This window comes from Bombus pyrosoma, linkage group LG12 (assembly GCF_014825855.1).
Source record: "Bombus pyrosoma isolate SC7728 linkage group LG12, ASM1482585v1, whole genome shotgun sequence".
Classification (NCBI taxonomy): domain Eukaryota; kingdom Metazoa; phylum Arthropoda; class Insecta; order Hymenoptera; family Apidae; genus Bombus; species Bombus pyrosoma.
The window spans coordinates 8,851,160-8,866,251 of record NC_057781.1 but is presented as its reverse complement, the minus strand read 5'-3'; the positions used below and the strand labels follow the sequence as shown (position 1 = coordinate 8,866,251).

General features: G+C 31.6%; 2 protein-coding genes and 1 long non-coding RNA gene across 9 annotated transcripts; 1 reads left to right on the top strand and 2 right to left on the bottom strand.

Moving 5' to 3' along the window:
- Nucleotides 1-409: 409 nt before the first annotated feature.
- LOC122573710 (ETS-related transcription factor Elf-5-like) lies at nt 410-4,416 on the bottom strand. 5 transcript variants are annotated; one of them, XM_043740465.1, is made up of 9 exons: nt 4,148-4,416; nt 3,970-4,082; nt 3,775-3,886; nt 2,407-2,539; nt 1,804-2,058; nt 1,580-1,651; nt 1,407-1,493; nt 1,134-1,329; nt 410-1,055 (listed from the first exon to the last, which is right to left on the bottom strand). In XM_043740465.1, the coding sequence occupies exons 4-9, from the start codon at nt 2,483-2,485 to the stop codon at nt 944-946; spliced, it is 801 nt and encodes a 266-aa protein (XP_043596400.1). In that variant the 5' UTR covers nt 2,486-2,539; nt 3,775-3,886; nt 3,970-4,082; nt 4,148-4,416; the 3' UTR covers nt 410-943. The 5 variants fall into 5 exon arrangements, with proteins under 5 accessions (XP_043596400.1, XP_043596401.1, XP_043596399.1 ...); XM_043740466.1 differs by lacking the exon at nt 3,775-3,886; XM_043740464.1 differs by lacking the exons at nt 3,775-3,886; nt 3,970-4,082 and having other exon boundaries at nt 4,148-4,415.
- Nucleotides 4,417-4,622: 206 nt separating this feature from the next.
- Nucleotides 4,623-7,633, top strand: LOC122573713. Its single transcript, XR_006318812.1, has 4 exons — nt 4,623-5,856; nt 6,053-6,476; nt 6,548-7,398; nt 7,496-7,633. It is a non-coding gene; the product is annotated as an uncharacterized LOC122573713 (long non-coding RNA).
- Nucleotides 7,634-10,541: 2,908 nt separating this feature from the next.
- Nucleotides 10,542-14,909, bottom strand: LOC122573702 (protein cramped). Of its 3 annotated transcripts, none has more exons than XM_043740446.1 (12): nt 14,768-14,909; nt 14,335-14,420; nt 13,953-14,183; nt 13,461-13,846; nt 13,074-13,337; nt 12,804-13,007; nt 12,533-12,723; nt 11,940-12,434; nt 11,551-11,856; nt 11,135-11,464; nt 10,946-11,056; nt 10,542-10,872 (listed from the first exon to the last, which is right to left on the bottom strand). In XM_043740446.1, exons 4-12 carry the CDS (start codon nt 13,663-13,665, stop codon nt 10,768-10,770), a joined length of 2,211 nt encoding a protein of 736 aa, XP_043596381.1. In that variant the 5' UTR covers nt 13,666-13,846; nt 13,953-14,183; nt 14,335-14,420; nt 14,768-14,909; the 3' UTR covers nt 10,542-10,767. The 3 variants fall into 3 exon arrangements, with proteins under 3 accessions (XP_043596381.1, XP_043596382.1, XP_043596383.1); XM_043740447.1 differs by having other exon boundaries at nt 13,953-14,015; XM_043740448.1 differs by lacking the exons at nt 13,953-14,183; nt 14,335-14,420; nt 14,768-14,909 and having other exon boundaries at nt 13,074-13,339; nt 13,462-13,629.
- Between the last annotated feature and the right edge of the window lie 183 nt (nt 14,910-15,092).

Genomic DNA, 15,092 nt, shown 5'->3' with positions numbered 1-15,092 from the left:
TATGTATCTTGAATTTCAATATTTCATACTTGTTAATGACTAATCGAATCGTCCAGAATTTATTTAAAAATACAAATATTTTTGCCAGCTTTCTTGCATGTGCTATTGTAGGATAAGTATCCGCATTTAATAATTAACCGTTAATGAAACGAAAATGAATTAACACCAATTATAAATCCGATATTTCATCTAATATAATTTATAAAAAAAAATAATGTGATTATACTTCTTCTCGATTTCCTTTAAGACTATTCTAGGAAAAGAATTTATGGTGGAACTGTATTGGTTACGAACTTATAAAAATTTAATTCCCTCTTTTAAAATTGCCTGGCATGTTGTTTATAACCCAGGGTCAATTTAAAAAGTACTTATGCTTCCAGATTAAGGTATGTAATACAACTCTGTGATATAAAAAAATAAGTAATAGTAAATTTATTTGATTGTAAGTCAGGAGGAATTATTGCCTTCCTTGATTATAATATGTGTACTTTTACATAAGTAATCTATTACGCTAATACTTAAAATCAAATAAATTGAAAAAATCTTACAAGTTTAAATTATTTCATATTCACATTTTGCTATCACGTATTTCTATAAATTCAGTCATACATATAAAAACCTCGACATTTTTTTCATTTATACTGTTTTTTACGTTATTTAAATCTAGTCAGTATGTATCATCTATAATACTAGATCCTTTCTTCTTAGTCTTTTATTTAGATTATCGATTGCAAGTTGATGCTCAAACGTTTCGATTCAATTAACAAAATACTTTCACTTCCTTTTTCAATATCAAAATATACATTGACAAATCTCTAATTGTAGAAACGTTATCTTTTTAAAGCAATTTTAAGATACATCCTGTGAGCGAAATTCACAATAGGTCACAAACGTTACTTTTACTTTTTTGTACAATTTTTATAACAAATGCAATCCTAAACTTTTAATATCGGAAGTTTGGATTATCAGTTTGCCAACCCTTTGCATTTGGTCCAAATTGATACACTAATCTTCGACCGAGTACAGGTTGAAAAATTTTGCTTTTATAATAGTACCTGAAAGAATATTTTTTATATAAAAATATTGCACAATTACCAAACAGAATTTAAATAAAAAGTGAATGGAAAAATTACCTCATTGCTCGACTCAGTTTCTCGTATGTCATTTTTGTGTTTCCTTTTCTTGAACCCCATCGTTTCGCGACCTCGTCGCTTTTAACGAACCGAAATTTCGCTTGAGAATAATCTTCCCAACAGATTAAACTTGGACACGTTTCTCGATTACGTAAGAGGTCCCTGATGAATTCCCAAAGCTTTCCCTGGCTAGTAGCTATATAACATTATATTGGTATCATTGCATCATTGAATTAAGAAATACATACTTTAATTCAAAGTAAAAATGCTTACAATTTTTTTTTGGTTTTAATACTCTTGGTCTCCCTGGTGGCCGTTTGGTAGTTTGGTAATCAATACTATTATTATCTGATTCTGCGTCTACAAAAATAAAAACAATATTTACATACTTTATTATAAAAAAAGATAATGATTTCATATAAAAAAATTGTAAGGATTTATATTACCTGATGTACTGTTGGAATTAATTCGCGCATATTCGTCTTCGGAATGAGGATGGATGGTATTAAATGGTGGAACTGTAATTACATAGTTTTGTTTTTACTAACTACTAATGACGACTGATTCTTAAATAAAAACTATGAATGAGATACAGCGAAATAATATTATGGTAGTTTATTACACTATTATTTTTTGTTATCAATATTCACACGTAATCACAATTACATACGTATATTCGAGATATGCTGAGAGTGGAGTAGGTCATAGAGTCGATCTCCGTACATAGGATCATGGTTGATAAAATCGTCTCTGGTAAAGGTGACCAACTCGTTTCCTGGTACCGCAAGACTATGTTGTATCAGACTATACGGTTGTCCGATATAAGATGCCGCAGACATCAACCAGTTTATTGTTTCTTCTTGACACCAGTTTCTAATAGGTTTATCAGACCAACCGGTACCATCAATTTCATTATTTTCATCACCTGTTGAATATATGGTGATATGAAAAAATTGATACAAGACGAAAATGAAAAATACATCAAGATAAAATGAAACGTACTTTTATAACATCATAAAACAAGATTATCTTTCAGAACAAATTGTTTGGAAAATATAATTACTACATAATAGCTGGTTCTATATGATTCTATATATATATCTTTATTTATTATTTATATATATATAAATAATAATAATATTTTATATTGTAAAATGTATATTAATAAAATGTTAATGACATCTTATATTAATAAAATTAATATAATACCAATTATAACAGTGACGTTTGAAAGTATAGATATAATCAAGCAAAATTATTTTTCATGAATTACCAAAGTAACACTTTTTTCGGGGAGGTTCGTAACTACGCGTGGTCAAGGCATTAGTTTTCAACGTGACCAATGAGTCCATGTCCAGTACGAAATGATCATCGTCGTCATTTAGATTAGGAAACGAAGGGCACACCTGCAAACAGAACATATCGCATGACAAACAAATCCGAAACGAAATCGGGTTTCTACGTTAATGACCTTGTTGGCGTCTTCAACCGTCCTGTCTCTTTTTATCGCTAGAGACTGAGAAAAACGAGATCACTACAATCTTGTTTCCTTGGACTGGCTTTTATACGCGTACGACAAAGATATATACATATATGTATGTATTTACGTCTCGATTCTGGGCAAAGCATCTACATAAAACGGATATCGGTAATTTGCAATAAATAACCGCAAATCGTTGTTTCAAATGTTATTTATTTTGTATTATGTGGCTTCGAACGCTTTATGCAAAGTCAAGCATGCGGTAAATGATAATAATATCTTATATTAGTAAATTAGTGTGCATATAAGTGTTACTTAGCTGCAATTAACTGATTACTAACATTATTGTTTCAAGTATCATATTTTTATAACTATTTTTGTTGTGTGTTATCTCTTTGTAGTAGTTTTTTTCTTCGTAATTTCCAAATATTCAATACAGAAAGTATCATATTTTAATTTTTAATTAATTTTGTATGGATGCATGTTAATCCGTGTAAACTTATTTGGACGGAATAGTGGGTGCTATTGATATCTTTTTTATATTTTCTTTTTTTTTTAATAATATGTATAAATGCAGCATACACAATTTGCCACAAAAGCATTTGATACAACGACGGTCAGTAAATAGTCATATAGCCTTCTCCTCGATTAAAAAATTCCAACTAGCATCTGTATCAATATTTGCGCAATAATTTACTGTATCAATACAATTGATACAGCATTGTCAGAAATATTGTTCTGTTTCGTAGAATTGACAACATTTTATTGCTCTCACAAATCATTTCACTAAATCTACAAATGCACTTGTTTCGCACTTAGGTGCGAATGCTCGTACGATATAGACGCTCGAGTTATCGCGTCGCCGATCATCATCACTTTTCGTAGAAACGCAATTTTTACAATCTTGCAACTCTTTTCCAAACAGAACGATAAACTCTCGTACTAACTTGATAGAAATATATTTTATATTTTATATTGTATCTAAAGAAAAAAATGAAACATCGTTTGATACCTCGTAAATCGGTTGTCAAAAACTTCGAACAGTTTTTCTATTGATAATTTCTTCTAATTCTTTTTATTCGTTACATTAAATTTACAAAAATCTTCGATTAATCATTAGAAGTTGACACTGTAATTGTTCATTTCTCTATTCCACTTTACCTTAGTCTAAAGTACTTTAATGCCATTTCTTACGATATGCACGTACGAATTAAACGAAATAGTTTTCCCAAACGTTTTATATCTTTTCGTTTTTTCATACACAAATATCAGTCTGGAATTCGAGAAAAACACAGTATTTTCTTAGAAAGTTCATTATAGCGCACTAGCGCTTCACGCGGTGCAGTACTAACAAACCTTTTTCTCTCTAGCACGTGAGGCTCACACATGCGTTCCTTCTCCAGAAAGATTACAGAACAGGTAAACAAGTAAAACTCATATAAAATAATCAAAAAACACCGTACAATCCACTAAAACCAATTCAAATAATCCAAACAGAACAACTTTATAACTTTTTTAGGTAATCGTAACTCACCTCCACTAAGTCGGTTCTATCGTAACTATTGAACGGATCCATTATTAAGTTCATTCGATTCTTCAACTAAGCAAATGCAAAGACTATCGTACAAACGTAACAATATGTTCGTTACAGAGAATTGTCACGATTTACGCGAAGGTAAATGTATGTCACAGCGCGGCGTGAACAAGTCGCATCACTGTCTGTTGGAAAACAGATCGAAAACAAGTATACCTCAAACTAAACACGAGGTCGCGGCGTTGTCGCGCAACACGATACTGATCGCCGGTCGCCGAAATGTCTCTGACGAAGACGCCAGGCAATGTGGTGACGCGAAAGACGTCAGCGGGAGTATCACGGGGACGGATAGCGCGGAAGAGCAGGTTTCAACGGGGATTTCCCGCTCTTTGGAATTGACCAATCATCGGCGACGTGCTTCACGATAGCTGACGCAATAATTGCGGATACACACCATTGGCGGCGGTTGCCGAGATCCGGAGAATCCGAGACGAAAACGCAACCGAAAATATAGCTAACGCGACGGTTATTCCCCGAGCGGCTTCATTATTTTGCGATCCAACGAGGTCGACTGGACGGTACACTGGGGTATCCGTATCATCGAAAATTTGGCCAAAAGTTCATCTTCTTTAATTTTTCCTCAGCTGTGAAATTTTCATTCTTAGGAAAAATTAAAGCAGGAATATTATATTTACAAATTTCATTTTTGCATCCTTGAAGTGATACATACGTGTAATAAATAAAGCTAAATTTTGATAATGGTCTCCTCAGTTCTTATATACCGTATTTTTTTATTGTTGTATCAACTACTCTTTTATGATAAACAATATTTTAAAATGGACTATAATTTATTCATGTTTTTTTAAGAATGTCATGTATCACTTAAAATATCATTCTGTTATATTTCAGGATACATCTCAATTTTTGTAAAAAAAATTAATTGTAAAGAATGCTTTGTTATGCTTATAGTATAATCGCTCGAATTGAATTTCTTTAGCTATTGTAAGTAGAAATGATAATAATGTTACGTATTTTTTAAACTACTAGAATCATTTGGAATCAATTTGATAATGCGGAATCAATTTGCGATATAATGCAAGAGCGAATGTTTAGAAAAAGAAACGGAATATCTTGCAGACTTTCGCCGAACCAAGGAAATTTTTAAGAAGAACCATATCTCGCTTAAAGTAGGAGAGAAGAGGGTTGCATCATAAGGAGTTGCAGTGTACTATTCAAAATTCTAACATGTAAAATAGATCCTCTGGTTTATATAAAAAGAGAGTTTTCTAATATATATTTGGGCAAATATATGTTATGAAAAATTCATATGTGACGTTTAAAATACGTTTTTTCCAAACAAATACATAGGTTGCTTGCCGTCAAGTAGGAACACGTGTTGCGAAGATTCGAGTTTTCGCAGTTCAAATTACTAAATCAACCAATCGATATCAATCTTTTTTAAGGTTAAAAGGTTGTACGTCCAATCGGTTGTATATAAAATGATTCCGCAAAAACAAATAACAGATAAGAAATGATCGAATGTAATTAAGTGTGCATGTCTGTGTACAAATATCTTAAATATACTTTATACTTTCATTAACTAAACAACGCATGAAAGAATTATCGGATATAAATATGTTGTCACAGATGGAATTTCATTCAATGATTTAATGTAATGATTTATAATAATACTAATTTGGGTCAGTAAGGTAAATTTTTCTGGTAAATAATACGTAGTTATAGAAGCATATAATTAACTTATTTAGTTAAACAGATTTTAATTTTATGAAATATTTAAATTCGACTGCTTTAATTATCTTATAAAATCATTCTCACTCTCTCCAATTTTTTATAAAAATGTATGTAAAAATGTATATTAATAATCGTGTCTTCAAATATTTCCAGTCGATCTATGCTGTTGCGCGAAGTCAGAGTCTTGCGGTTAATCTAATTTCCATAAAATGGAAATCGCTATCGGGCTTCGATTTTTTCCTGGAAGTATCTTTAAAAAAAAAAAAAACATTTATTGCAAATCAGCAACGATTCAACGTACGAAACAGTTACGAAATAACCAGGAACAAAAATTCGTCTGTACGACGAGACTTCGTCGGTATTCCCGTGACATTGAGGCGTTTGAAGATCTCTACGAAGATTCCATTTTTTTTCTCTCTTACAGCGTTATTAATAGACACAAGTTGTTCGTCGCATAATTCTCAATAGATTGACTGGCTAGAACCAGTGTGAGAAAAAAAGAAAATGATACTCTGCAATAATGTGCACGTATACCAAATTTTCCTGGAATGTTGGAATACGTTTACATATAGTAGAGGTAAATAGATTGTCAATAATACAGAAATTATATTCTTAAACTTTGTATGTATCATGTACTATACATTTCAGAAATATTTTCAGTGGATCCACTAATGTGTCCAATTCGTACGTTCTACCCTGTATACATATAATGTTTCCATCGCATTCGTCCAGACAAAATGCAATATTCGGAAAAGCTTCTCACATTGGCGGCGCCTATGGACTCGTTTATTTATAGTACGCCACGATGTCTCGACACCGGAGTGTAAACATGTCGGTACTACCATGGACTTCATTTTATTTTACGATGTACTTTTCTCTCCTTTTTTCTCTTATGCGCCTTCTTTTTTTCTTTTTCTTTCAATTACGTCTCTACACTGGGAAGAACGCGCTTTTTATCATAACCGCAATCCGTGAAACTCCTGGGGATTACTAATAACTGATTCGAGGAACTGTGATCGCGCAAACCTCGCCGAGCTTTGATTTTATATCGGCTCTTTCGAAACATTCTGTTTCCTGTGGAGAAATTGAAAAATCAACGAATAAAGTAAACGAAGAAGGAAAAAGGCAACAATGATAAAGAATAAAGATTATTTCGGTTCTGATGTTAATTAAGGAAGTTGTGGTATTTTAATCAGTCTATTTCATAAATTTAGACGAAAAATGTAAGGATTACATATCTGTGGTTCACTTTAATCGTTCTTTCATTCTTTATGCCGAAGAGTTGAAAAATTCCTCAGTAACTTCCGAACTTGTTCTTCCAATTGCGAGTCACTTTGTTTTTTAGCTTGAATATGGCCTATAGTACTCGCAAGATGAATCACTGACCTATCATAAGAATTGTGATAAAGACTCAATCGGAATAACAAATGGAATTTTCTTGAGGAAAACCTGAATATAATTTCTAAGGTCTCAGAGATCCCCTTCCTTTGTATTACTTGGTAAAGTCCTTCTTTAAATTCTAATAATTTTGTTAAACTGCGATCTTGTCGATGTTGGTATATACTTATACTATACACGTATATACTTACTTTGCAGTTGTTGCTGAAATAAGAGAAATGGTCGTTTCGTTGGTTGTTCAGCTTGATGCATTCCTGATCACATTTACTGGGTTACGGTTTTTGTGTATCTCGATTTGCTCCACTATCCAGATAGATGTTGATTAACATCAGGAAGACCTATAAGGTGTCCCAATAATCCTTTGATAATCTTTATTACTTTTAGAAATGTGATGTAAGGTACTCACAAAGCTTGGATATTTTAAAATTTTACAATTACTTTTTAATTATTATATTACGAAGAAGTCCTTGACACGTAAAGATAACATAAATAATCATTTCTTTATAAACGGAAGATTTTCAGATATTTCAAAGTTACATCTATTGCAATATTGTATTGATATAAATGGGCAATATTTTGGGCATCTCTCGTTCTTTTGCCTCTTCGTTTATTGTCGAATGAGATTGTATTAGACGTCATTGAAATCGTCTGAACGAAGTCTTTTAAAAGTAAGATTATTTATTAAAATAAAATTGATTGTTGTTTTTATACTTTGATGCTGTCTCATTAAATATGTAGAAATTCTATGCGATTAGCTTTTGCGCAAGATTCATTGAAGATTCTAATGCATCGCACCGCGTTTATATAAAATCACAAAATGAAATTATAAGTGATTATCTTACACGTTAATGGTTATCCTTAACCGGCAAACGCAAAAATTCTGTCGTCTTCTTAATTTTCATCCATTTATCGGAATATCGGGATCAGAAATGATTGGATGTCGAAAAAAATAATCTACTTGTTTGAATAAAGTAGTTGTATGCAAATTTCAAGTCACGTACAATACATACGATCACAACTGGGAAATATTTAATAGCATCAATATGTGAACACTTATCGAAAGTTCACGTCCTGTTAAATTAATATCTTTTGAAGGTATTAAGATATCAAATTTAATGAAAATACTCACTGCCCTGTAAATATAAAATTTTTGTTATCGTTATACGAAAAATGCACCAAACAGTCCAACGTTAAATAATATATTTATGTATATATATATTATATCTATTCTGAATTGTAAAAATCCAAACGTCCCAATATGATCAATCATTGTGAATAAAAACATTTTCCAAAGTTTTTGTTACGAAAAGAAATTTTATAAGGAAATAAATGAACTTTATGCATTATTCGACTTTGAATATAAATGATGTTGAATAAGTATATTTATAATTATCTGTACTTGATATGAAAATGCAAATTGGCTTAAACAAATGCTGCGTTTAGTAAACAAAACATATATCAATGACAATTACAGTCATTCAATAGACGTAAATACACGCAATGAAAAGGACAAAGAAGATTGAAAGCCAAACATGATCGTTTCTCTTTCTTTTTTTTCACGTCTTATAGTAAACTTCTTAATCTGTAGAGCGTAATAACTCGTACTTCTGCGTAATTGAATGTGTTTTGAAACGGGAAAGGTCATTCCGGACTGTCAAACAGGTTCATAATTTTTTAACGTCGATAAAAATCAAAAGTACTTAACTAACGTCATTGATTACGTGCAAGTTCCAAAATAAAAAATATTACGTATGTTGTCGTATGTTGTACGATTAGAAAAAAGAAAAACTAATAGGAAATTCAGTTGGGTTAAACTCGTTTTTAAAATTAAACTTTATCAATACTAATCATTCATATAATTATGTTTATGATTTTAAAGGAAAAGATAACAAATATTATTTGTGTACGAATTTTTATGTGTAATTATATGTTACATTTTTTTTCTGCAAAGAAAGCATAGATCGTTAACGATGTACTCTTCTGTGATCGATAAGATGAGTGAAACCAGTTCAGTTCACCCAAAGAAGGTGCTTACGTCCAGGGAAAATCACATCTGCAAATAACAAATACTTGATAGGTGCGTGCGCATAAGATCACGTGGACGCGGGCACTATGAATCATTCACAATATCTGTTTCGCAATACGCCGTCGAAAAGACTATAGGCTTCGTTTCCAAGAATATGTGTCTCCTCGGGGTGTTCGGCTCATTATCGTTCCCATCATGTCCTAGGCGCGTATTTGCAATATTTTCAAGCATGCTCAATTTAATTGAAAATTACTTTAATAAACGACCATAATAGATCTATACTCTATTCTTTCTCTTTAATCTTTAATTAAAATTTTGGTATTCAAATATACAGCTGATGAGCGTTTTCGTACATATTTCAGAATATCACAATGATTGTAGTAGTATTATAATGACCGTTATTTCCTACATCATCATCAGATAAAGATTCTTTTTCTATTGTTAAGTCATAAGCTTAGACAGTGTTTGATCACAGTTCTGTAATGCAAGTTGTAAGTACTCGCGGATATTATTTTCGTTAAGGAAATTTATATTTAAAAAATTTTTAAGTATTTCAAAGTACTTCTAATAATGGAAAATCTGTATAAGGTTAACGCTGTCCGTTCGTAATAATAGGCGGTGTTAAACAAATTCCAATAGTATGTAAGTACTCACATTCATCTTTCTCACGTTCTATATATGCTTAATTAGTGGAACTTATGATACGAGAAAAATAGGAGGAGTTTGTATATATCTGGATTTTGTTACTTCTTTCAGTTAAGGAAGTTACAAACGGGGATTTGTTTTTTTTTCTTTCAACATACTTAATTAGTTACATGAGATTGCAACGCAATAGTGATAGTCATACACGAGAACTAGCCTAAATGATTCCATAAACAGATGCCGCGTCATCTTTGTGGGTTAAATAAGGATACTAAATATCACCTATAAACGTATTCCTCCCGCATTTGTGCAGTTTTCAATAAACCTTTAGCATCAAACGTAGGATGAAATATTTATGAACATTCATGAATTATTGATGCAAGATTAAGAACTTGAACTGGCTATATAAATTAATTTTGCATCCTGTATCTTAGAAAAAAATATAATAAAAAATTAATGAATATTCAGAATAGATATGCCTAAGCATTTTATGCTAAACAAAGTGTTAAATAATATACATAATACATACTTTATAAATTGCTAATCACACAAAAGTGAAATCATATAGGAAGTGTGTATATGTATATGAATTACTTTATTTTCCATATATTATTATTTTCGTTATCATTATTATTAGTATTATTATAACAGTAGACTGTAAAAGCCAATATCAAAGAGATAAATTAATCAGTCAAAATATCATTACATGCTCCCATTACAAAACATGTATCATCACATTTACATGATTTTAGATAGTTGCTCATATGAAAATTCGTACAAAACTAGTCAATTATTTATACTTTTATTTTTTGTTATCGTCCGATGCTATCTGCGATGCAAGGTTTGCAAATTTCGCCATATAATCAACACTACTCTCTCCCATCAAGCACTGCATATGTGAAACGACCTGCAATACATTCTTAATATAGATTAAAATATTAATAGATCGATCTTTTTTAAATTTTATCATATATACTTACATCGGACGATGGCCGACTATCTTCTATGTTATTTTCATTTTGACTTCTCTGTGAGATTTTCATGGGGGACTCTAATTGACCTAGAAAGCTACTTAATGAAAAATCTGCTACCTGTAATTTAATTTCAATATTAATAAAAGAAAACATATTTTTTGCTTAAAATTCTAGAAATCAATCTTAGAAATTTACCTCACTATTCAACCATTGATGTTCTCCCTCTTTAAGTATTTGCGTTGCGCTTGTTATAATGGAATTCGTAGGTTTCGGAACTCTTGCCGCTTCAAGTTCATCCAAAAAATTTTTCTCCTGTGATACATTTATAATTATGGATGGCGATTTATCATTTTGTTGATCATCATTATTTATAGGAGGCTCATTTATTTTATTTGTTTCTTGATTATTAGAAGTTACGTCTTCTGGTGCATTGCTTGTAGTAGATATTATTGGCAATACTCTCTGTACAATAAGACTTTTTTGCCGCACGGTTCTACCTCGTTTACTGAAACGCGTTGTAAACTTCTGCATTTAAAAAAACAAAATCACATTTTTATAATATATGTTTTTGAATTCCTTAAAGAAATATTGAATTTGAAACGATAACGAACATCTAACTGCGTTTTGAAAGCATCTGGTGTTCCAATCTTTTGATAAGTTTGTGGAATTAAAGGTCTTTTAAAGGTCGATGCTTTCGTCGAAAGTATTCGAGAGGAAATCACAGTTTCATTACTTCCAGAAGTATTATCATATACTTTACTCGTGCCATAACTATGTTTCGCTATAGATAATAGCTTTTGCAAGGTAAGACACAAATTATCATCGCGCAAAGTTGTTGATGTAGATTCTCCAACGTGTTGTTCCCGATGATTCCAGTCCCACCAATATTCCAGCGTAACTTTCGATTCGCGACCAAACTGAAAAATTTTAAAAATGTAGGACAACTCGGAGTTTTCAACTTTTGTTCAAAGTTAACTCGGATAAAAGTTAACACGTGTACCATTAAAAAGAGGTCCCCCACAGTAATGGTATTTGCTTCCTCGATGTTCCATCCCTTCCGAATTCTCTCAATAGTTTCCCTTCCCGGAAATCTGTTAAATTCTGTTTTTTGCTCTGGATTAGCTTTTTCAGTGTTACTAACAGTCGACGGTCTTTCTGCAACATTACTGCTAGATTCTATTGCATCTATATCACTATTATTGTCCGGCATGGTACAGTTATCCTCTGTACGGCTCATGCATTTTTTGTCTACTTTGTTTTTCTTAATTCCTTTCTTTCCAACTCCTTTTATGTATTGTTCTGAGCCTAATAGGTCCATTCTGGAACTTTTCAATCCTAGACGTTTTTCATAAGAATTTAAACTGACACTGTTGCTGGTTAGATACTCTCCAAGATTCACCATTGGCAAGGCAATTTTGCTCCCTTCGGGTGGTGCTACTCGTAATAATCGATTATCTTTCATTTCATTAGCAACTGCATTTTCTAAATTGGGGAACTACATTAAATGTATAGGAATTTTCTCAATACTCTTTTTCTTATTCGATACAAAACGAGATACATTAATATTGGTAATCTACTTTGAAGTAAGGATACTGTGTTATACTTTGCAGGTCTCCATCTTTGTTGCAGAAATATTAATAAACTAGACAAACGTCTCTGTATAGGCAATAGAGTGCGTACTCTTGGATTCATCGAAGATGCTTGTACTTGCCACCATGCCATATTATTACGGGGCCTTAATTCTATTGTTATCCTAGGGGGAAGTTTAATTTCTTCTTGCCAATCTATAGAAATATTATAATTGTTATATGAAATATTATTAAATTCCATGAACTATGTTTTACATTTTATTGATTAAGTATACCTTCTAGTTGATTCAGCTTTCTCAGTGCTCTACATATAGGTGTTTTAATTCTCATAGTTCTTCCTCTAAGTCTGACTTGTGTTGAACCCCAATAAACTAACTCATTTAATTTCAACTGTACCTTTTCATATATTCGTGGTAACTTTCTTCTAAGTTCACCATAATTAATTAATCCATACAATTCCTGCGAAGTTTTTTTTACATCTGTACAACAAAACAATTATATTATTAAAATAAAAACTAAAGTGTAAAAATACATTAAATAATTACCTTCTGAAAATTTTAGGTGCTTCGATATTTTTAGCCAAGTTCTGTAATAAAAATGCCTAATCTGTTCCTTATTTTTTATTACAACATCTGGTAAACCTTTTTTCTTTCCCTGACTCAAGAAATAACTTTGTAGAGCATCAAAATCTTTTCCATACTCGTTTAAAGCTTTGAAAAAGGTATTTTTATCCTCCATGGACCATAATTCGCAAGATCTTTTCAAAGATTTTACTTTCACCTCTGTATTGTTTTCTTCATCCTTGGAATCTATTAAATTACAAACAAATCTTTGTAACTATATAACATATTGGAGTTTAATTAAGAAGTTATACAGTTGTTAATATTTCTTTCGCTATATGTATATGATCAATTAATTATATAAATACGAACCTTTTTTTTCCAAGTTATTACCATCACCAACGTCTAATTTTATCTTTTTTGTTCCTCGGACGACACGAACTTGAGTATTCTTAGAATCCACGGAAACTTTTGCGTCTGAAGAATTTTGTACATTTTGGGATGAACTTTCTTCTTTCTTGCTCACTATATTAATCCCGTGAATTTCACAATCTTCATTTTTCGCGTTATTTTCCATTTTAACGTTCTCACGAGATAAATTTTAGGTAGCAACCTTAACCAGTTTCGAGGCGCTTAGATAGTACGAATTTTACAACTCATTAGAACAGGTAGCACATCGGTAAATGCAAATAGATTTACGGACGAGAATATTTTCGTTATGATTTATGTTGTTAATATCATAACTACGTCGAGAAATCCTATAAAAATTGTATTTTAACTTAATTAGGCTATCGAGAAACAAACGTAATGATGATTTAGTAATGTGTTTAAATCACGTTAATACGTAATTATCTTCGTACTTACGTTCGAACGTAAACACGAGCTTTTTCGACGCTGATTAATGTGATTAAGAAGGATTTAATTTTTCTGTAAACATAAACGCAACGTAATTGAAAAAATTACGTAATTATGAAAATCTAACGATATTTAGCTCAACAAACACGATAGATGCACACACTGTGCTTGCTTCCAAACTACACAATTCTAAGTGAGTTTTCGAGCAAGTTGGATATTTAAATCTACTGTACTTAACATCTGAAAATTAAGAAATATTTAACTACATTGTTATAAAGATATATATAGTAAAATCATCGAAAGAATTATATTTAATTAAAATAATTAATCAATTCGTGTCGGAAGAACTTCGATTTGTCTTGTCATGTATTGACAGTATATAAGTACTTACATATTTGCATGTAGTAAAAAATTTGAATTGCTTTAAACATGACTCGGTACTTAAAACTTTTAAAAGATTTGACAGTCATCTAAGATCTAAAACATAATATATATAAAATATATAATATATAACATATAAGATATAAAGTATGACATATAAGCTTTCATTCTTTTACGAAGATTACGAATCCTATCGAGATTCACAAGACTTATCAAGATACAAGTATTTGAAATATAAAATGATTTATCCGAAGAAATTCGAATTTCGATAGTATTAAAAAAATATCGAGTCGCTACGAAAATATTCGAAATCGAGATTGAAATGCCCATTAATATTGCTAATATCATATAAATCATCTCGTTTTGGTCAAAGACACTTTAGAAATGATTTTCGCGCTGCGCTGGCGCTGGGAATAATTCACAACATAAGTGCAACGTCTGACCAATAAAATCACGAGAATAACCGCACACGGGACCAATTGAATTTTTCAGTTTTTTGCGTGCAGAAAAGTGCATTGCTGTGTCCAATCTAAATGAACGATTTTCCATGATGTTGTTCGTGGACGGTGGCCTTGATAGGAAAACCCGAGGCACAGAGCAGAGGAGCGTAGTGTACTTAATTAATAAATCAATCGATTCATTTTAAAGAGATCTCGGACGTTGACCGACGCCTTGATGGGGCGAATAACGACAGTGTATCACTCGGTTACTAAGCCCGCTGTAACATCATAATCGGTCACGCGTGTTATGCACTCGACAAATTCCATC

Bases quoted from the DNA above. Each gene is read 5' to 3' on its own strand.
- LOC122573710 (XM_043740464.1), bottom strand. From the start codon at position 4,201: ATGAACTTAATAATGGATCCGTTCAATAGTTACGATAGAACCGACTTA. The intron at 2,059-2,406 runs GTAATTCATGAA...TATATTCAACAG, and splicing joins CCGAAAAAAGTGTTACTTTG to GTGATGAAAATAATGAAATT. The intron at 1,330-1,406 runs GTAAGCATTTTT...AATGTTATATAG, and splicing joins ATTAAAACCAAAAAAAAATT to CTACTAGCCAGGGAAAGCTT.
- LOC122573702 (XM_043740446.1), bottom strand. From the start codon at position 13,665: ATGGAAAATAACGCGAAAAATGAAGATTGTGAAATTCACGGGATTAAT. The intron at 13,338-13,460 runs GTTCGTATTTAT...GTAATTTAATAG, and splicing joins TAATAACTTGGAAAAAAAAG to ATTCCAAGGATGAAGAAAAC. The intron at 10,873-10,945 runs GTAAGTATATAT...AATGTATTGCAG, and splicing joins ATAGTCGGCCATCGTCCGAT to GTCGTTTCACATATGCAGTG.